This window comes from Gossypium hirsutum, chromosome D06 (assembly GCF_007990345.1).
Source record: "Gossypium hirsutum isolate 1008001.06 chromosome D06, Gossypium_hirsutum_v2.1, whole genome shotgun sequence".
Taxonomy (NCBI): Eukaryota; Viridiplantae; Streptophyta; class Magnoliopsida; order Malvales; family Malvaceae; genus Gossypium; species Gossypium hirsutum.
Genome location: NC_053442.1, coordinates 2,383,299 through 2,406,728, shown reverse-complemented (window position 1 = coordinate 2,406,728; position 23,430 = coordinate 2,383,299). Strand labels below are relative to the sequence as shown.

At 29.9% G+C, this 23,430-nt stretch overlaps 2 protein-coding genes across 2 annotated transcripts; one reads left to right on the top strand and one right to left on the bottom strand.

Annotated features, from left to right (window-relative positions):
- Window positions 1–3,424: 3,424 nt before the first annotated feature.
- On the top strand, window positions 3,425–5,694 carry LOC121218186 (U-box domain-containing protein 4). The gene is made up of 2 exons (XM_041094975.1): window positions 3,425–4,553; window positions 5,449–5,694. The coding sequence occupies exons 1-2, from the start codon at window positions 3,570–3,572 to the stop codon at window positions 5,518–5,520; spliced, it is 1,056 nt and encodes a 351-aa protein (XP_040950909.1). The 5' UTR covers window positions 3,425–3,569; the 3' UTR covers window positions 5,521–5,694.
- Window positions 5,695–13,416: 7,722 nt separating this feature from the next.
- LOC107930575 (strigolactone esterase D14) lies at window positions 13,417–14,789 on the bottom strand. Its single transcript, XM_016862239.2, has 2 exons — window positions 14,147–14,789; window positions 13,417–13,953 (listed from the first exon to the last, which is right to left on the bottom strand). The coding sequence occupies exons 1-2, from the start codon at window positions 14,581–14,583 to the stop codon at window positions 13,524–13,526; spliced, it is 867 nt and encodes a 288-aa protein (XP_016717728.2). The 5' UTR covers window positions 14,584–14,789; the 3' UTR covers window positions 13,417–13,523.
- Between the last annotated feature and the right edge of the window lie 8,641 nt (window positions 14,790–23,430).

The window sequence follows — 23,430 nt, the reverse complement described above, 5'->3', positions numbered from 1 at the left end:
ATCACAGTACCGAAAATCTTTGCTTTGCTGTACTTTTTCCGATCAATCTTTGAGACATATATTTGCACCTTTGATTTCTTTGATTTTTCTTTTTCATAAAATGGGATCTTTGTTAGATTTGTGTGCTTAAATGTTAAATGCTTAAATTAGGGCTTAACTTTTTAAGATTATTCACATAAGAACCAAATCTTGTAAAAAGATTATATAAAGACCTCACATTTACAAAAAGTGCAAAAATAAGCCTTTGATAGTATTCGAATTTCTTTAAAAGTTTCTCAACATAATACTCTTCTGATAATATTTTTCTATCATGCTTCCTAAAATATGTGTGAAAATTATAAGGACACACTTTTTTTTAAAAAAAAAAAATAAGCATTCATCAACGTACAAACATATGATCACACCATTATTGTCATCAAATTTTGACTAAATACATCATCTATTTTAATAGAAGAGATTATTATTTACCGGTGCTTGATTAAATTTCGTATGTCACTTTTTGGGCCCTTGTTTTAAGCCATATAAGAATTCGAAAAGTATATATTCTGTTTTTGAGTAAAAAAAATTTCAATTAGTCTAGCTTTATATTTTTCAATAAAAAACGTAAAGTTTAAGTTTTTATTTAGAAATCCATTTACAACTGATAAATTTTGCTCCAAAAAGAGTAAATCAACTCATTTCCTAAGTGTTATTTTGAAAAATAGAATTAAAATCTATTTTAGTAGTTTATTTCCAAAAAGGAGCATAGAAAAAAGAAATTCTATTTAGTAAACCTATTTTTCTTTTCTTAGGTTTATGTAGCATAACTTTAGCAAGACCTCCCCTTTTTAAAATTTTTTCGATTAGGAGAGTAACTCTTCCATAATTCATAAGTTGTCTTACCAGTTTTCTTATAAGAAATTCGATTTTGCAAGTGACGTGTAGATAATATAGCTTCTCCCCAGATATTTTCGGGAGAAATAGAACTAACAAACATTCAAATTTTCATATCTTTTAATGCCTTATTTTTCCTTTCAACTACACTAGTTGATTCAAGTAGATGAGGTGAAGTTATTTCATGTATTACACCTTCCTTTTCATTGAAGTTAGCAATCAATTACTAGCTTGGTAGTAATTGATTAATTATTTCTGAAGCATTCAGAACAAAGAGTCCCTTGTTACAACAACTTTTACTCATAAAAAAAGTATTACTTTTACCCAAACTTTTCCTAATAGTCTAACAAAAACTAAATTAGTTCGAATATTAGAACATAAAGCACATCAATTAAGGTTAAGGTATTTCTAGATGTAAGTTTGAGCATAACTTTACATTTTTCAAGCACATTTGCAATTCATGAATCTTCAAGATAGATATTTTCTTCTCCTTCCAACACTTGGTAGTAGGACACAAATGCATTTTAATTGCCGCAAACTTGCCTAGTGACATTGGAGTCTATCGTCCACTCTTTCATATTAGTCATAATATTGACTCAAGAAATGATTGCAACAATCATGTCATTTGCTTCAATCAAATAGAGATTTAGCTTGGTAGGATAATCATTTCTCCTTTTCTGGTGTCTGCATTAATGTGCATGATGGCTTAGTTTGCCACAAATGAGTAATTTCCTTCTTCTTTTGTGTTCTGCGTTTGAAATCATGTTTTTCCATACCTCTTTTTGCCTCTTTTTAGTTGGTGTCCTTGATGATGATACGAGTGACTAAGTCTATAAGAGGGAGTTGCTTGTGCAATTGTGTTTAAATTGCTACTTGTAGTCGTTCCATGATTGTGGCAACTTTTCAATAAACAACTTAGCAACAAATTCTTCTTATAGGGTAATACTTTCAAACTTGAGGTCTTCCAACAATTTGTGGTATTCATTCATTTGCACTTTTATGTATTTGTTGTCGGTTATCTCTCACCTATAGCACTTTTGAATGACAAAGTTTTGCTTCCTAGCTTGAAATGGCTCCCATCGAAGACTTAAATCCTAGAGATATTAGCGAAGGGCTTAGCCTAAAAGGCTGAACACAATAGAAGAATATATAGGGAAATAGGAATCATTTCTTGAGGCATCTATAACACGGTCCTTAACAATAATTCGCCCACAACATATTCTCTAAGATTCGACAAACACTTCCCTATTATAGAATAGAACATGGATAAGAAAAACAAGTTAGTACTCAACTAATTTGAGAGAAAATAGGAAGCAACAACTACTTGAATGAATGAAGAAGTCGTGATTCGTTCCTTTCTACTAGTTCTTGCAAGTTAAATAACATATTATGGCTAATAAACAAATCTAAAAGACTTATCAATGTGATGTGGGGTTCTTCTGAATTACACTTGTATTTCAAACACGAAGCTATAAAATTTGAAATGATTTTTTAAAGTCATAATGAAAATTTTTAACCTTCAACTTTTATATATTTTTCTTTTAGCTTTTTTATTTTTATTTTTTGAGCTAGATTTGCCCATTATCCTTTCAAAAAGAGTGAAACCACTTTTTTTTTAACAACAACACGGTCTAAAATATTAATTTTTCAACAATTTTGGTGGGATAACCCGCATGGTAGTCTACATGTACTTTATATTGACATAACACTATTTGTCTTATATATCATGTTAACAAATAATTTAAAATTATAAAATGAAAAAATTCAAAATTCAAAAAAAAATTATAAAAGAATCATATAAATTATAAAAAAAACAAATCAAACCCAAATTGCCATGTAAGTTATTTAAAAATTTAACGTTTTAGTCAGTATTTTCGTTAAAAAGTTACAATTTGACATGTTTTTTTTTAGGTTGGTGGTCAAATTTAGTTAAAAAAAGAAAAACGGCCAGATTGATAAAGAAATATAAACGTTGAAGGATAAATTTACCATTATATCTTTTTTAAAATGCAGCAAATTACTTATAAAATTTTAAAATTTAAATTCAATTATCATAAATTATCCATATGTATCTCTCTATCAATTAAATTCACTATTTTCAGAATCGGATTGAACTAAGGATCAATGTACTGATCCGAAATAAAGAGTTAGATAAATTAAATACTAAATAAATTAATTTTTTAAAATAATTTATTTGATTAAAGTAATCGAATGAATCAAATCAATTAAACAATTTGGAAACATTTATTAAACTTTCAAAACCGTGGGGAGTTGTTTGATATATCATTTTCTTTTTCCCAATGAACCAGGGGGAGTTTAATTGATGATCGAGAAGGGAACCAAGGGGGAGTGCGTCTTCGGTAATAAAAAAAAAAAAAGAGGCGTTTATCGAATGGCGAACCTTCTACGCACGCGCTTAAAGGGACAGACCATTCGCACGTGCTCAACCCATGGCTTAAAAAGTTTTTGGTACGGTCAAAACCCTGCACGTGTCAACCCAAAACCCATTGTAAGCGTCCAGGTGTAGCTCCCTTTTGTCTTTTGCACTCCACCCTTTATATTCGCTACCATAATCACTATTTTTTTAGCCCTTCTCAAGTAACCCGAAAATTGCCTTCACATTCGGATCCGGGTCACCCGATTTCAAAAATATCCGGTGAGATTTTTGATGCAGTGACGGCGTGCTGGTTTTGGATATGGAGACAGAGAATGCAGTGAATTACAAGTTTATGGGGAGGAGCTTTAATGATTTGAGTATCAACGATGATTCTTCTGCTTTTAGTGATTGTAACAGCGACAGATCCGGTGAGTTCTCCACGGCGTCATCGCAAAGCCGGAGGTTATTTCTCGCTTGTACTAATTCTGATAACTCCGATGAATTTATACGGCAACTCGTATCGGATCTCGGCTCCTGTTCGATTGATGAGCAAAAGAACGCGGCTTTAGAGCTTAGATTGTTGGCGAAGAACAAACCGGAGAATCGAATCAAGATCGCTAAAGCCGGTGCGATCAAACCGTTGATTTCGTTAATCACATCAACCGATCCTTACCTTCAAGAAAACGGCGTGACGGCGATTTTGAATCTGTCTTTATGCGACGAGAATAAAGAACTTATAGCTTCATCTGGAGCGATTAAGCCACTGGTTAGAGCTTTGAGAACGGGAACTTCAACGTCGAAGGAAAACGCGGCTTGTGCTTTGCTTCGGTTGTCACAAGTGGAAGAAAACAAGGTTGCAATCGGACGGTCAGGAGCGATTCCACTTTTGGTTAACCTTCTCGAAAACGGTGGAATTCGCGGCAAAAAAGACGCATCAACGGCTCTGTATTCATTATGTACGGTTAAAGAGAACAAGATCAAGGCGGTTGAAGCTGGAATCATGAAACCGCTAGTGGAATTAATGGCGGATTTCGGTTCCAACATGGTTGACAAATCGGCTTTCGTTTTGAGCGTGCTGGTATCAGTACCGGAAGCCAAAACGGCATTAGTTGATGAAGGAGGGATTCCCGTTTTGGTTGAAATCATTGAAGTTGGATCACAAAGACAAAAGGAAATCGCCGCCGCAATCTTGTTGCAGATTTGTGAAGATAGTGTGGTGTACCGTACTAAGGTGGCCCGCGAAGGAGCGATTCCTCCCTTAGTCGCTTTGTCTCAGTCAGGCACCAATCGCGCCAAGCAAAAGGTAAGTTACTAGTAACGGTAATATCAACCATATATTTCTATACTAACTTAAAATATTGGATTTCAGTTAAGAAAAATACAAATAAAATCAATTTATATTTTATTTAATTTTTTTAAATATTAATAAGAAAAATAGAGTTACCTCAACATATTAATAAAATTAAATAAGTAATTTAATTTTTTTAAATAGAAACCACGTCCCTCTTTCTCTCATACAATTCTTTTATCAATTAATCGTCAAAAAAAAATTCTTTTATCAATAACCATTCATGTATTTTTTATTTCTTTATTAATAATTATTAGTTTCTTTTAAAATATATTATTTTCATTTTTACTCGCATAGCGAGTGTTCATACAATTATTAATTTAAAATCTCTAATTAAATCTGGTGTTACAGCACCATCTCAATCAATAAATTTATTAAAAATAAAATTATTATTGTATTTTACTATTTTTAAATTAATATTAAAGATATTTTATTCATTTTTCTAATCACCATAAGCTCTGAGAGAGGAAGAAAAACTCCGGTTGGTTAGTCATTGTTGGCTGACGTGGCATGGCTGTTTTTGGGGGGAAAAAAGTAGTCGCGGAATCACAAACGCCAGTCGCAGAAATTTCTCCTTCCATTTTGGTTAATTAAAAAAATTTAAAGAAAACCCATAAAGAAACCAACAAAATGACTATGTCCACGAACGCGCCAAGTCGCAAAAGAGGCTAAACTGTCTTTTCAAATTTAAATATTTTCCAATGAGTTTGTTGAAATTTCTTTTTCTTATGTTTTCATCATGAAAGGCTACTACTGTTTTGTATTATTGTGTCGAAAATGAATAGAATTATTTCGTTGTCGTTTTGTTTCTCATGATTCATTTATTAATTTGGACATTAATTTTGTACAGGCAGAGAAATTGATAGAGCTGCTCCGACAACCGAGGTCCGCCAACGCTGTTGCCAGTCCCTCAGATCTGTAAGCATAAAAATCTTTCCTTACATCACATAAATGATTGTAATTATTGAAAAAAAAAACTGAAATAGAGATTTTATGAGATAAAAAAATGTGAATAAAAAATGTAAATATCTTTGTATAAAATCTATCTTGATATGAAAATGATGTGAGACTTATGAGGAGCAGATTGATTTCTGGATTTTGGTTTGTCCTTTTTCGCATACTTTATGAAGTATATATTAGTCGTTTGGGTTATACAGTATTTTATTTTATACTATATTACATATTATATCACATCATGAATGTGTATATATCTAAAATTTTCATATTAGATTTTATCACACTTATCATAAAATTTATTCAATAATGAGTCAATTAAGTGATAATAAACTTGTATTTTAATGTTACTATTTGGATTTATGATTTATAATTCTTTATTTTAAAATGATATAAAAATAAGAAAAAAAATTTGTCATTATAATAATATTAATTATATTTTAAAAGAGATATTTTTATAATTTCATAATTGAGTTTGTGATTTAGTTAAGAGTGGCACTAACTTATTTAATTTTATATATTTATATAAAAATATATTGCGGTTAAAGGTTTTGTATACAAAATTTCTTAAATTTCGGGTTCGATTCATAGATTTAGTAGTATTTTTTAATTGTTTTATTTAAAAAATTTAGATAAAAATGTGAAAAAAAAACCAAGATAATATTTATTATTTCTTAAAAGATGGTTTTTAAGTTTTTTACTAATTGATTTAATCTTCCATCAGCTCATGATATCTTAAATGTGTTTTATACTGAAATTATTTTTTTTATGAAAATGTGTTAAAATTGAATAATAAAGTTTTGAAAAGCAAAATTTAATTATACTTTTATACAAATTATTTGTAATTTTAGAGTTTTTAGAGAGATTAAACTACAAATTTATTATTTTAAGATATAAACATAAGATAACAAATAGTTAGATATGCTATTATTTTGTCTTTTTCTTTCTTAAACTATAAGTTTAAGGAAGCATTAAAGTGGAATAAACGAATGTCATTTGTTGTCCGGAATTGTGGGTTCTTTGTTTTAGTGGTACTTTTGCTTTGTTTGGTAACATTGCATGGTTTAATTAAGTGCATATTTTATATAAAGTAATCTCTCTACTCTAATATGGTCTTATTCAATCTTTTTATTTTTATAAAATTATTAGTAGGACTGGATTTATAATATCATTCGTCGTGATCATTAACCGATCACATTTTCTAGGTCATATGAAAAATTAGCAAACAACTGGGTAAACTATAATAAATTTATATGTTGCTGAAAGCTTAGAACTATTTAATAAACAACTGGGTAAACAACATCCAAGGTTACTAAACTATTCGAAAAGTTTACGTTTTGGTTATTCAACTTCAAAAAGTTATAGAATGATCACTGAATTGTTCGAAAGATTTTGTTTAAGTTACTAAATTATTCAGAAATTTTTATTTAAGTCACTAGGTTATTCAATACTCGGTATAATAGATCAATATTCTCTGACGAGTAGAAAATCAGAGAAGAAAGTACAAATAAATAACATTATAAAAATAATAAATCAAATTATACTAAATTAAAGTAATCATGTTAGAGGGAGTATATATTATAGTTAAAATATTTGAAAGGAAATCCACGAGAAACTCGTGCATGAGGACGAAATAAAGAAGGGGGTGCCCACATTCATTATTGGTGTTTGATTTTCTTGTTAACTAAAATTATTTTAACCATCTTATCCTCTTTCTACGTGTCAAAATCTCACACTATCACTAGCTTGGTCCAGTAGCTTTTTAAGTTTATCAATTTTCTTTTTCTTAAACCAAATTTGTGGAGCAGAAACAAACCAACAAAAAAAATAGTGGAGAAAATTGAAAAAAGAATATATATATAAATAGATGATTATTTATAAGACGAAACCTAATATCTGGTTTTATTCACTTTTTTTTTTCTTTTTAGAAGAGCTTTGTAATGATTTGTTGTTTTCTCTCTTTATTCGACGTTATATCACTTTACAAATTCCATATGGTGTATGGTTAAGCTCCAATATTATATAATATTTGGTTAATTTCAAAAAAAGAATTATTAACTATATATATATATTAGATGCTTCCTTTTTTGAGTAAGAAAGTTCATATATGTGGGTACTGCTCTTTTTTCTTCTTCTTTTTTTCTACTCAAAAGACATTAATTCCATTCATCTTTACTAGAACTTTTCATATTTTAGTTCACTCGGTCGGTTTGAAGTTCTGTTTAAAAAGTACGAGGGTTTGGGTAAAAATATTGTTATTTTCTTCTTGTTTTCTCGTTGTTTTGCTACCATTTTACTATTTTGTTATTATTGTTTGAATATTGTATAACTATTGTTTTATTGTTAATATTGTTACTATTTTAGAGGTATTGGATATTAATATGTTTTATATAAAATTTAAATATTTTATTAAAATAATATATTAACTAAAATTTATTATTTTTATTTCACTTAGGTATAGAACTGATTTTGCTAAATCTTGAGACACGAAGGTATTGAAATAATATAGAGAATTTACTTTAATAAAGAGTATACTTTGTACTTTATAATTGTTGCTGTTATAGATGAAAAGTTGTTATACAGTGTAAAAATAATATATAAAAGATTAGGTTGTTATAGGGGGTTATTGTTAAACAGAGGATTGACAATTATTAATTGGGGTTCGACTATTTTAGCTTTGAGTCATTTTGAGTTCGAGTTATTCAAGTTTGCCTTAAGTTATGATCTGGTTATAATTGCTTCATAGCCATTTTTTATCTAGATAATTTTAGTTTGGATTATTTTCATGTCGAATTCAGTTTCAAATTATTGATATTTTATAATCAAATCGTGTAGTATCGAGATGTTATCAAAATCTTCAAAAATCAGAATTCAAACCTATCATTATCATCCTCTTCTCCTATGCAGAAAAATAGTCTTAATATTTTAAGTTTTAAATTCAAAATTGCTAAAACTATTTAGCCCTACTCCAATGAGTAGTTTGGGTACCATACTTTGCATGTAGACCTTTGTAATATGATGAAAAAGTGTACATCTTCCATTACAATAATCTCTAATCCTTATGCATATGAGTTTGGGTTCTTTCACATATATATCTTAAATTATCTCTAACTAATTAAAGAAGATATTACAACCTAATCCAGATCTGCAACCTCCACCAAGAGTCTTTAACAATGTCCACTCTTAAATATTTTTTAATCCTTAAATAAGGTAATCAAAAGGATTTAATGTTGTGATTAGAAAAGCATGTTGTTGGTGATCAACAACTTTTTTTTTCTTTCATTTGCTTAATCCCACACTACTCCACATTAGAGAAATTCAGAAAATGAATGAGGATTGCTTTGGGTTATTCTCTAGGCTACTTTTGGATGGGTGGTGATTGTGGTGCGTTGAAATCTTTTATTTCACAGCTACAATAATTAATCTCACAAACACCGTTATTTTTAACTTTACAGTCCATCCAAAAGTACCCGTACTTTTTGACAATTTTTATATATTCTTTTTGTTTTGTTTAAAAAGGCTAGACTAGGAAGTCTATGCTCTTGCGATTTGGAGTGGTAAATGGTATGATCTCTCTCTAATAGAACTCTCTAAGATTTGAATCCCGTTCTAAAGTTGACCCAAAGTTCAACCCACTCCCATTGAGCTAACCATCATGGGTATGTTTATAGTTATTTTGAATCAAATAATCATGGATTAACAAACCAACCATTGGATTTTAATATAATATCTCAAACACAATTCTATTTTTTTTTAACTTAGAGGTAATTTGTTTTTATTTTTCATTACTAATATATGAAAAAAAAACACAATTTGGTTTAGACATTAAATACATAATTTAGGGGTGAAGTAAAAAAATTTGTTTATAAAATTTTGAAAGGGTTAAAGTTAAAATATTTATGTTAAAATAATCTTCTTTAAGGATTAAAAATGTAATTAATTATTCCATTTAATTAAAGGTTAAAAATATTTTAATTGAATGTTTTTAATTTTTTAAAGGGCTAACAAGTAATTTTACCATGTAGTTAAGGATGGCCAAAATCCTTGTTTACACCAATGTAAAAAGTAATTTTACATGAAACCTTTCCCATAAAAAAATATAATTACAAGATTCATTTACCAAAAAAAGAGAAAATATTGGTTAAATTGTTTAACAAAGTAGCACTAAAAAAAGGCACGAGCTATACCCATGTTAACATAATTTTGCAATTTTATATCAAAATTTAATTTTAACTGATAAACCCTAATTTTTATTTAGCTTACAACAAATAATATAGAATTAGGGGAGAGATTTTCATAGATGTAAAATTAAATTGGTTTTGCACTGTTTCGTAAAATTTTATACGATTAATATCTTAACAGTTCAATCGTGATATCATTCATATCATTCATGCATGAATAGTTAAAAATCAACTGTTAAACATATATTTATATAAACAATATTTTAGACCAATATGATAGAAATATCGGATTGATTAAAAATTTTACTTGCATGACAAGTGCGAATATCTTGATAAATTCAACAATTTGGATTGTTACAGTATCAATCATATAAAAAAAGTTGCAAAAGGAAGTAAAATAGAAATGCTTTACACTAATGTAAATAGACCCCTCCCCTGATATTAACTATTTAAAAGGTATATAAAAATTAGATTAATGTATATTTTATGTATCATTATATTAAATTATTTAACTATTGTTTATTATATTTAAAATTTTAAAATATTTTATGTAGCATTAATTTTGTAAATAATTTATATTAATTACATAAAAGGTATTTAAAATTTATATTTCATGTATCATTATATTAAATTATTTAAATATCATAAAACTTAACTATTTTTTTACTTTCCACTATTGTTGATACAAGGTATCAACATGGGACGAGAAGGTGGTGGTGTAAGTAAGGCATGTTCACCCTTGTTGGGCAGAGAACCAAAAAAGTAGGAGAATGAAGAAGAGAGGGACGAGAGCTCAGCCTCTTAGGGTTCGTTGGGAAAGAAGAGGAACCCCCTTCTATGTTGTATCTTGGGGTATTAATGGGTAAGCGGTGGTTCTCGAGTGGTCTCCTCTTGAGGAAAACACACTCGTTAATAATGGGTGACCTATTAGAGGGTCCAATCGGATGGTTAAGGATGGAAGATTCCTCTCATGTGTGATACGAAGCATACGGGTGGTTGATCACTAAGTAATCATCTAAACGATATAAGGTGGAGGGCCACCCGTGGGTGCCTCTCTAATCGCTTCTCATGTTGCTACGCGTCCAAGTCGGAAAAGTGGTATAACAATTATCATGTTAAAAAGGTCATTTTAACCTTCAATTGCAATTTTTGGCAACATTGCCGAACATTTAAAATTATTAAACCATATTTTTCACAACACTTTTTCTAATAACAATTTAAAAAGCACTTTTCAACTACAACACCGACAAAAAACTAACCTAATCGTTCAAGTAGATAATGACATGGCTTAAAATACTTTTGTAAAAAATTATCAGTACTATTTTTTAAGTAATACAAATTTTAAACAAATTTATCTTGAAAGAAAACCTTATTTATAAAATAACGGAATCGAAAACTAAATAAAACCGAATTATCATTAACTATCTAAAAATTAAAAAAAAAATCGAATCAAATCGGATCGAATCCAACCAAATTCAATCTCTACCTTTCAATGTTGATGTCTCAAATATCTGTTCAAATGTCAAATTCGTTCCACAAAATATCTTCTGGGCTGTGGTGGAATTTTGTTGCTATCACGGCCCATGAGGCCGCCACGTAGTTATACAAAAGCCTTTCAACAAATATTTACATTTTATAATTATTATTTTCTATTTGATTTTTTCGACTAAATTCAAATAAATAATTTAATTTTTAAAATTTTGAATAAAGTTAAATTTTATAATTCAAATAATTTGAATAACATATTAGTATTTTAATCCCTGAAAATTCCAATATTTCATAATATTTTTTAAAATTTTCTAAGATGGTGAATGTGAGGACCTAAACAAGTAAATTACCAATTTAAGTTTATTATATTAAACTATCTTTTTTTTTCCTCTTGTTTTGCTATGAAATAGTTTTTAAATATATATAGTTTTAATTTTATGTGCTATGACATGGAATTAATTATATTGTAACAATATTTTAATTTGAAATGTTTATATTTTAATTTAACTTGAACAATTTCACTCGATTAAACTTGATTCAAATTTCATTTAACTCAAATTGTTTCGAAAAAAATTCACGGTACATCCATTATAAATTATGTTTATACAAGTATTTGCATATTCTTATAGTTATATCTAGGGTTAATGCATTGTTTAGGGCTTAAATTTGGTAATTGTTTCTATATTGAGGTATGAATTTTTTTCTCTAAGTTAGTCTCTGGATTTGGTAATCGCCCCCACATTAGGACTTGAATTTTTTTTATCCAAGTTAGTCCCTGAACTTGACAATTGCTCTCATATTTGGATCTGAACTTATTTTGGTCAAACTTTTTTTAAGGAAATAGCATGGAATTTACTTGGATAAAAAGAAGTTCAAGCCCTAATATAGGATTAATTGTCAAGTTTAAGGGCTAATTTGGACAAAAAAAAATCAAACTCTAATGTGAGAACAATTGCAAAGTTCAAGGATTAAGTTAGACAAAAGAAAAATTAAAACCCCAATGTGAAAATAATATCAAGTCCAGGTTCCAAATAATACATTAACCCTTATATTTAAATGAGAGAAAATATAACAAAATGTTAAAAAATTAGGCACGTGACAATTTTTTAAAAATACTTGTAAAATAAAAAATATATTACTAATACATCAAATACCAACTCTTAATTTAAATGCAAGTTTAAACCAACTTGAAATATATATATATATATAAAAAACTATGCAAAGCTCATACCTCAATTAATCATTAATTAATTTTTGTTTTGGTAAAAAAATAATTTAATTATAAAAAACACTTGAATTTATATAATATTATTAACAGTTATGAAAATAAAGAAAATAAATAGAAACATACCTCAAATTTCAAGATTAAATTAAAGGGAAAAAAACTAGAAATAGTAAATTTTTGTATTAAAAGTCGAATTATATTTTACTTTATTTATTAAAAAATAGATAAATTAACCCTTATATATTAGATTAAAAAGTAAATTGATCATTCTGTTAAAAATTTCAATTATTTTTACTACTAAAATTTGATATTTACATATTAAAATGAGACATACGTAATATATCACATGTGTAATTATTTAATTATTCTATTAACAACATAAATTTTTAATAATAAAAATAAATAACTTTTTCAATTTTGATCTAATATATCGAGACAATTCGTAATATAGTACTATTCTTATAGCGAAAAGCATCCTCTCGTCACGTCACAATCACGTGGGGGTATTCTTATCCTAATCCTATGGGAGGAAAAAATATCATGATAAAATAATAATATTTAAAAAATCCCAAGGACCTTAACGTCCACAAATTTACGTATATATAAAAAAAATACAAATTTATGATTTATTATTACCATAATAATAAAAGTTAGAAATTTTATATATTTTCTATATATTATTTAAAATATAAAGTTGATTGTACCAATTTATTATTGGAATGATACACATCAATCAAAACAATCAAACCCGATGCGAATTTGACTATACTCAATTCAACTAAAATATAATCTAAATGACTCAAACTTAAAACTACTTAAACATAAAATCACAATAACTTAAAATGAGATAAAAATTGAAAAATTCAAATGGGTTAATTAGTAAATTGACCCTTAAAATTTACATTCATCCTCAATTGATATCTCTTTTTTTTTTCTTTTTTTTTCATTTTAAGATAAAATTAGGAGAAAATTAAGAAATTAGATTTTATTTTTCAACATAGATATTACGTTCCAAAATAAAAATCCGACCCATTGGGTCCCATTGGCATTGTTAAAGTAAAAAAAACACTAGAAAACTCACCGCGGAAGGGCTCGCCGAAGCACTTGAGCAAGCAACACCGGCGCAGTCAAGTGCGGTAAATGGCCTTCTGTTCTCAAAATCTCCACCGTGGTTCGCCCCCCAAGACGGGTCTTTAAATACTCCGCCACCGATGCCGGAACCGACACATCTTTCGCCGTCTGGATCACGCAACACGGCACTCTCACTTTCCCGAGTTCCCCTCTCAGATCACTGTTGAATATCGTCCTTGAAACGAACAATGATATGTCCGGTCTCATGTTGAAAAGTGTCCGGCTGAACTCTCGAACCGCTGTCGGCACATCGGCCCCCACCAACACTGGGGCAAACCCGTTGACCCAAGCTTCGTAATTGGCTTCCATTGCTGAAAATACTTCCTCAATCTCGCCTAGCTCGAACCCTCCGTGGTAATTTTCGTCATTGAGAAACCTGGAAACCATAAATTTCATTTCGGTAACTCTAATTTTAGTCCTTGTGTGTGCTAAAACTTTAAATTTAGTCTTTTTGATTTAATTCAATCCTTTATTATTAGGTCTAATTTTAGTCCTGAAACTTTGAAAATTTAAATTTTAACATATTTCACCGGTGAACCACAAAGGCCAATTTTTTTCTTCCGTTTTACCTGGGAGAAGCGCCGATGAGGATGAGTTTGGAGAAGAGTTGAGGGCAGCGAATGGAAGCCAAGATACCGATCATGGCGGAGACGGAGTGGCCGACGTAAGCGCAACGGTGAACGCCGAGAGCTTTAAGAATATTAAGCAAATCGTCGACGAAAGCATCGAGAGTGTCGTACCTAGTGGAATCGAAGTAATCGGGGTTGACGCTGCCGGCACAAACGAGGTCGTATAGGATTACACGATAATTAGGTGTGAAAAATGGGAGAATCCGTTGCCAAACCGATTGGTCCGTACCGAAACCGTGAGCCAAGACAAGGATTCTGTCGCCGGAGCCGACAACTCGCACGTTCAAAGCTTCTAAAAGGGTGTTTGCCATTTTTATTGGGGGGGGGGGTTGGGGTTGTGTAGGGTTTGTTTGATTGTTTTTTACTGGTTTAGACATTTATTTATATTGGTTTTTGCCATTGGTGGAAGGGTTAATGACTTTGATAGTGATGGTGGTCTTATCTGATATAAGTGTATTGATGGGGCATGCCATACAACTCAAATGTTTTGTTTGGTGAAGTTGTTTTTGGTAGGTTTTTCGAATTTTGGTTTTTTTAATCAAATTGAGTTTGAATGAATTTGAGTTTGCGAATTTTGGGTAGAGTTTGGAAGTTGAAGTTCATTGTACAATATCTGTTTGTTAGTATCGTATATATTAATAAAATTATATTTTAGTGTGCCGTTTTAAATTTATCGGTTAAATTGTTTTTATAGTTTGATTTCTAGTTCTATTGTATATATAACCTCAATTACATAGCCATAACTATATTTATATGAAATTCATAATTAAACTCAATTTTAAAAGTAATAATTGGATTTAATGCTTAATGTAATAATTACTTCATTTTCAAATGTAATAGTGAAAATTGGTTAAGTTACAATTATAAAAATTAGTTTTTTTCTAACAAAATGAAAACGTAAATTACATCAAACCAATTGCTTAAAAATAACATTCGTTTTGTCTTATTGTAAGACCTCTAAGATTTCATTAAGAGCCATATCAAAAACCTGTAAACTTGACTTCCACATTAGACTAAGTTTAGCCGACCAATCTGTAATTATGTTGTGTTCTCTAGGTACATATATGATCCGCCATTGTGCTTCAGATCTCATAACTCACTGGACCATTCTAACCACAATGATACCTAAATCCTCCAATCTAATATCACTCAAAGCCTGAACCATATCAGGATTATTAGTCTGAATTGTGGCCCGTCTATACCTTTTATTTAACAGAACGAGAAACACATCTAGGATACCCTATATTTCAGCCTCAAAATGCGTACATTTACCCTAATAACGATTAAATCCCAAAATCTAATTTCCAAGCTGATCCTACAACACACCTCCAATAGAAGCATTTCGTGTAGCTTTGGCCACTACGCCATAAATGAATAAATGGACCTACGTACCATCAGCAAGAGAGTTATATCCTAAACTAAGAGTATTATTCTTGTGACCACTGTGATGTAATTCAAATTATTGAGCCCAACTAATAGAGACTTCAACAATTTCGATTGCTGACCAAGTAACATTTTGAAAGATGAAAGGATTTCTATTCTTCCAGATACGCCAAGCGATTAATCCAAAAAGACACGACCATGTAATGCCACGATCTTGCAACCTTATATGACAACAAAGGTTATAAGATAACCAAACCTGAAAAGTGTCAGAAAAGAACCTTTGTTGATGCTCCATTGGAATCACATGCATCCACACTTCCTTTGCTACCGGGCAATCTCGGAGCACATGAATACTATCTTCAATTCCATACCCACATATAGGACAAGAACAGTTATATCCAATCCCCCGTCATGTACGCTTTGAATTCGTTAGAAGTCTTTGCTTAGATGCCAACCAAAGGAAAAATCTCACTCTTTGTGAACCCTAGTACTTCCATGAATTCTTCCAAAATTATTCTCAAGATTCCAAGTTCCTTCTTTTAAAGACCATTATGCACTACGTACTAGAAAGAAACCTAAAGCCAAATGAGCCCAAATCACCCTATCCGACCTCGAATCAGGATGAGAAAGAGGGATACTAACAATACGATTAATCACTTCTTCAGACAACCATATACGAAACAGATCCAAATTCCAAGTACTATCAAACTTGACCAAATCCCTTATAGTGCAATCCAAATCAAGAATAGCATAGTAGGGAATTTGCGAAATTAAAGGACCAATATCTGGGATCCATGAATCTTTTCAACAACGAATATTAGCATAATTTCCAATGGACCAAGCTAAGTTGGTATAGGTTGGTGATGCACTGGTATATTTACTCTTGATTAAAACGAATTGAAATACGACAAAATAGCTTAAACATATTGATTTTGACGAAGATGAAACTTAAGTTGTTTGATATTGGTTTAAGATAGAAAAAATATATACCAACCTATAAAACTATTATTGATACAGTATAAACGACCATGGTTTCATCACTTGACTTTTTTTTTAGGGTTCTTGTATGTTCTAGGTTAAGTGACTAAATGTAACATCCTGATTTTTAGTGGTGTCGGAAACAGTGGTTCGAGACCACCAAATCCGATGAGTAAGCTCGTAAATTTTAATATTTAGTATGTATAAGTCAAATGTGGTTTTAGAAAGATTTTTTGAATTAGTAATTTGTGTTTTATAAGGATTTAGGTCAAGTGGTTTAGAAAACGAGGTATTGAGACCTCGATTCTATAAATCGAGTCATAAATATTTTTATAAATATTTATAGAGTGTCATTAAGGTATTATTAAAGTTTTGTTAGAAAAATTTAACGTTTTGATAGTTAATTAATTAAAAAGGACTAAATTGAAAAAGGTATAAAACTTGCTAATTAAAAGAAATAATTGTTAAATGGATTAAATGGTAAATAGGGAGGACTTAAAGAGTAAATAATCCAAAATGAAATGGCTAAGGCGGCATTAGTAGTGAAAATAATAATAAAAAATAGTCATTTAATGGAAAAATAGTAAATAAAGCAAAATTAAAACTACAAATTGAAATTTTAAAGGTTTCTAGACAAATTCTTCTTCAATTCTCAGCCAAAAACAACAATAGGAGAGCTCCTTAAGCTGGTTTTTATATTTTTACTTCAATTGAGTTTAATTCTTGCCATTTTCTTGTAATTTTTCTGTTTTTGAGACTTTTACAATTAGGTCCACCTAAGTCTTGCTTTAGTTTTTTATTTTATTGAAAATTTTGGAAGTTACCATTGATGAATATAGGATGTTTTAGATGAATAAACATGGATTTAGAGCTTTAATTATGTTATATGATGATTGTATAAAGTGATTTTGTTAAATGTTGATTTTAGGACTAAATTGTGAAAAGTTAAAGTATTAGGGTTAGGTATTAAATTTATGTTTTATCAAGGGCCGTATGATAGCCTAGAATATTTAAATAAATTATTAATTGAGAAAAACTAGTTCATTTGATAGATTAACTAGTTAAGGGATTAAATTGCAAAATTTTATCTATTTTGAGGTAATTGTGTAAATTTTAAAAATTGAAGGGTATTAATTATGAAATGAATTGGAACTGAAATATATGCTAATGTATGAGTAATTTTATATTTTAGATCAAGAACCCGTAGATACTCGTGAAAAGGGAAAATTAGTGGAATAGTTATTGAACTTCTGCAAATATTACAATTTAATCCAGGCAAGTTTGTATGGTTAAATTTTAACATATTAATATATATATTGAATTGATGAATGGTATTATGTATTTGTTCATGTCTATTGTTGAAAGTGAAATTTTGTTAAAGTTATGAATTTAAATTGAATGTTCGAAACGATTGGAACGCAGGATTTGAGTATATTCGGCACTCGATGAATTGACAACATTGGAGGAAAATGTGGCAAATTACCCAAGTAAACAAAGGTTCAGCATTTGTTGCGAACTTTTGTGTTTCTTTCTGTTTAGCTTTCACGAGCTTCTGTTTAACTCATATGAGTTTCGTTCAGCTCTAATGTGCTTCTGTTTAACCCTTATGGGTTTCCGTTCAGCTTTTACGAGCTTCCGTTCAACCCTTATGGGTTTCTGTTTAGCTCTCATGAGGTTCTATTAAGCCTTCGGGCTTCTGAAAACGATGTACTCTTATCCATAAGTCGTTCATTGATTTGGGAAAACTTGGTAATTGAATATGTAATTGAAATTGAAAAACATATTGTTTGTTATTGGTATTGATAAAAAAATAAGTGTATTCATTGATTGAAGTTGTGATTGGCAAGGAGTTTACATTGAATGAATTTATTTAATTGATGTGTTATTGTAAGTTTGGTAAGATTTATGTTTAACCCATCAAACTTACTAAGCTTCATTAAGCTTACTCGAGTTGTTTAATATCTTTGTAGATTTTTAAGAGGTTGAAATATCGGATCAGCATATCAAGTCACACTATCCAGCTTATTCCGGTAGTTTTTGAAACGTTCAATATGGTTTATATGGCATGTATAGGGTTTGTGTGGATTTAATCAAAGTTTGTCTTGTGTAAATTTTAATAATTATAATTTTGCTTATATATATGTTGGGTTGGAAATGAGATATATTGGTGATGTTGATGTGAATGATATAGGTTTATTGTATTCAATTTGTGGTTAACTTTAGTAGACTAGTTAGATGGATTAAATAGTTAAGTTTAGGTATTTGAGTATATATATATGATGTTATGTTATGTTTAAAAAAACATGATTTTAGCTTGTTTTGATTGCTGGTCTGGGATTTATTGATGTGTTAAAATATTGTGTCTAGGTTGAAATCAAAATGGGTGAGAAATGTGGCCTTGAAATGGCTATTTTTGTCCACATGGGCAGAGACACGAGCGTGTGTCTCAGCTGTGTGTGACACATGGCCTAGCACATGGGCGTGTGGTTTGGCCGTGTGTCCCCTGCATTTTTAAAATTGAGAAACAGAATGCTCAAAATATTCATATGGCTTGGCCACACGGGTGTGTGTTCCTTGCACATTAGAAAAATTTTAAAGTTTTACGAAAAATTCTCTGAGTTTTTGGTTTAGTCCCGATTTGTTTCTAATGTGTATTTTGGGCCTCAGGGCTCATACAAGGGAAAATATGAATGATTTATGATTAGTTTTTGATATGTAGGTTAAATGATACGAAATGTTCGTATTTGATCTAAAAAAGTCTAGTAATGCTCCGTAACCCTATTTAAGCGACGGATAAGGGTTAAGGGTGTTACACTAGATGGGTAGCCTTAGAAGTAGTTCAAAAGAGTAAAAGGGTTTCCTTAAATCAAGCGAGTCACTTGTTCATTTCATTGTTGATTTCAATATTATTTTTATTCAACATGATTTTCATTGATTTATAATTACATTGAAAATACAAATCAAATAAAGTTGAACAAACACTTGACAAAAGTCAAGTTACACTAAAAACATATTTGGACCAAGCATAAGATGTTGGAGAAAATGTTATTGTCACGAATACAAGCCATATCACGATTGTCAAAGGCACATAATCAAATGCCAACCACAAGGACTAAGAACACGAATTGGTGTGTTGTAACCATTTTTGACAATCTTGTCATTCTCGAAGATTACTCTAAAGTTTTAGAATGCATTGAATCCTTTTAGTCAAACATAGACAAAACGAGTGAGTTTGTAACAACCTGATTTTCAGTGGTACCAAAAAAGGCAGTTTCGAAACCTTTTTTTTGTTCAATTTTATCTATTAATTGCTTAATTAAGGTACATGGACTAAATTGTAAAAGTCTTATCATTATAGGTTTTTAATTGGCCAAAGATATAAGGACTTAAATTGCAATTAGCTAAAAGCTAAAAATAGTAAATTAACCACTTTTCAATAGGATTTAGTGGCTTATGATGACATCTCTCACTTATGTTAATTAAGATTAGTTTAAAGTTAATTAAAGCATGATTAGTTTAAATTAATTAAGTTAATTATCCCTAATCTAACTATATAAGTTAAAATAAGGTAAAAATATCATTTTTCATTCATCTTTTTCTTCTTGTCAAATGTAAAAGAAAGAAAACCCTTCCTGAAGGTGTCAGTGGCACGGGCATTGACGAAAACTCGACAATAGGAGGAGAAAAGAGCAATAAGGAACAAGAGTAGAGGTATTTTGAGGAGATGGGAAAAAGGAGTTGTAGTTGGTGAGAAGATGACAATGGCATTGGCATCGACGACAACTCGAAGGTAATAGGAGAAAATAAGAGAAAAAAACGAGAGAAAGAAAATGAAAAATGAGAAGAAAAGGGGAGAAGAAGGTGGTCGTTAATCAACCCTAAGACTGACTGACAGTAGGTCAAAATAATGAAAAAAGACAAAAAAAAGTTGCTATTTAAGTTTTTAAGGGTTTTAACCATCAAAAGAGAATAGAAATGTCCATTTGGAGAGAAAAACAAAATCGATGAAATTTGTGAATAATAACGCAAAATACAACCACCACATATTAAAGAGTGAATGTGCATTCGTAGTTCCACTTCAACCGATAAATAGTTCAATGGGATAGTTTTTGTACCATTTGTTCTAGGATTGTACCAAAAACTTATTCGCATTCAATAGTGAGAAGTAGTGGTGTTTATGGGTTGTGTTGGACTTATGTATGATATCAATATTATATATAGTTGCTTAAACTTGGTCTAATAAAAAATATGAGTCTCAACTACTGTCCAAGTTTGCTCATATTTTTAAATGACAAACTCAATCTTATTTAGACCCATTGTTATTTTTTATTCTTAAATTATAATTATTTTTATTTAATATTTAGTAATTATATATGTATACATAATTTACTGCCATTACATATATGTTCTTTTATTAAATTTCTAAACATAAACATTTTAACATATATATTTTTAAAACTTACATCATAATATAATGTATCTATTTTTATATAATAAAAAAATAACATATTATGAACTTGAAAACGGGTCAAATCATGTTGAATTTGGACTTGGATATTAAAGCTCGAGTTCAAGGGCATAGTTAGGGGTAGGCAAGAGCCTAGGCCCCTTCAAAATTTAAAGACCATTGTTATTTACTTACTATTTAGGCAATTAAATATGCTTAATTTATGAGTTAGCCCCTGAAGTATACCCATTTTCCCATTTTGGCATCGAAACTCTTTTTTTCCCAATTTGGTACCTGAAGTATCAATTTCTATCTATTTTTGCTTTATTTTGTAACAAACGTTAAAATAAATTGTTAGGCAACTTTGGCCAATGAAAAATGCCACATGACAATTAGGTTTATTTAAAATAAAAACACTAAATTAAAATTAAAATTAGAAAATTATAATATTAAAGTTATCTCCTGCATGCCTATAAATTCAACCTAAAATGAAGTGTATTTTTGAAATGTTTTTAATAATATCTATCAATCTATGTGTTTTAGACCTCCAATTATAGAGGTGACCATATAAGGAAGAAGAATCATTAGATTAATTTAACACCAAATATAATTCAAAATTCAGCTTGAATATAACATCAAATATAATATGAATCTGTTGTATAACAAAATTATGAATCTGTTGAAATATATATAATAAGAATCCGTACTAAAAAGTTCTTAATACACAATCTCGGTAAAATGAGTTTTTCAGTTTCACTCAATTTTGAAATTGAGTAAATTGATCTTTCTAAAAAACACTTAAGTAATTTAGTCTTTGTCAATTTCGAAAGTGAATAACTAAGGACAATTAATCACGGCGTTAATGTCTTCCATTAATTGTACATAATTTTGATTGATATAATAACAAATTTAGCCTTCTATGTTTATATATTTTTTCATTTTGACCTTAATTTTACAAAATTAAACAAATTCAGCCTCAACACATTTACAAAAATATTGCGGGATAAATTTGTTAAATTAGGACCAAATTGACAGAATGTGTAAACTTTGAGGGCTAAATTTATTATTATACCAATCAAAATCATGTACAATTGATGAAAAACATTAACGTTGTGAGTAATTGCCTTTAGTTTCTCATGTTCAAAATTGACAAGAGTTAAATTACTATGAATAGAGGCCAATTTACCCAATTTTAAAATTTAAAGGGATTGGAGAGATTTTTTACCCAAAATATCGTACCACAACTCATTGGTTTAATTAAATTAATTTTAAAAATTTCAGATTATTACAGTCAGTCAAGGGAAGAAATTGTTTTAGTAGTCATTATCTGATTTTGTGATTTCCTAAAACCTAAAATGATTATATAAAGAAATTTTTATTTTTGGGGTGGCCAAGGCCATTGCCTGCCCCTTCCTTCCACTCCGGATTATAGCTTAGATTATTTCAAGTTTAAATCATTTTAGATTTTGATCGTTTTTTAAATATTTTGAGTATGATAAAATCAAGTTGACTTTCAGCTGGAGTTTCAATGTTTGTGTCAGATAACCCTAACTTAATATTCTTACCAGTATCACCAGATTATGTGATGGGAGAATTAATTGCTTGGCTTAATTAAGTTGGGCAATGAACGTTATACATGGAAAATGAGCAGACTCCCATTGTAAGGTCACATAGTTGGAATCTGATTCAATATACAGGTGTACCTTTCACCAACAAAAAACTTACTGCATTGTCCATCTTTTTCCTTGTATACCCCCATCCAACTCATTGGCCACACAGTTGAAAACACTATTATTTTCTTCAATGCATCTCTTTTAAAAAAGTTTTGTTCCTCTTTTACCCAATATTTGTCTTCAAAAGCATAAGAAACTGCTTTATCTTCCATCTTTAAAAAGCTTTGCTTCAGCATTTACTTGTTCATCTTTACAAACCCCTATAAATTTATCCTGGTCTTCCCCACTGATGGCGCTTTCGAGAAAAAGGTAAAACAAAAGGACCATGGCATCATTACAAGCACTGAGGAACTAGATTGTTGTAGGAATAGTGTGGATACAAGGTTTGAGGTTAGGTGACTTGGAGTGGTTCTTATCCAAGTGCTGAGAACCGTAGAAGAGGTTAGAGAACAAAGAGATCCCCGTTTTTTGATTGGTGTGTCTTGCATTGCCAATTTTGAGAACGAGGGAGTTTTATATAGGTGGTGGATTCGGTGTTAGGCCGTCCTCGACCCCTTATAAGCACTCATTTTGTTAAGTAGGGTTTAGTGAGGATGTGTGTCAAGATATGTTTTATCTTTTTTAGGATATGATTGACTATGTTATAGGTAATTCATGGTAAAATCTCTTACAGTATACGTTAGGATATGATGAATGTATCGGAGAAAATTTCAATAAATTTTTGTTACAATTTTTAAGTAGGC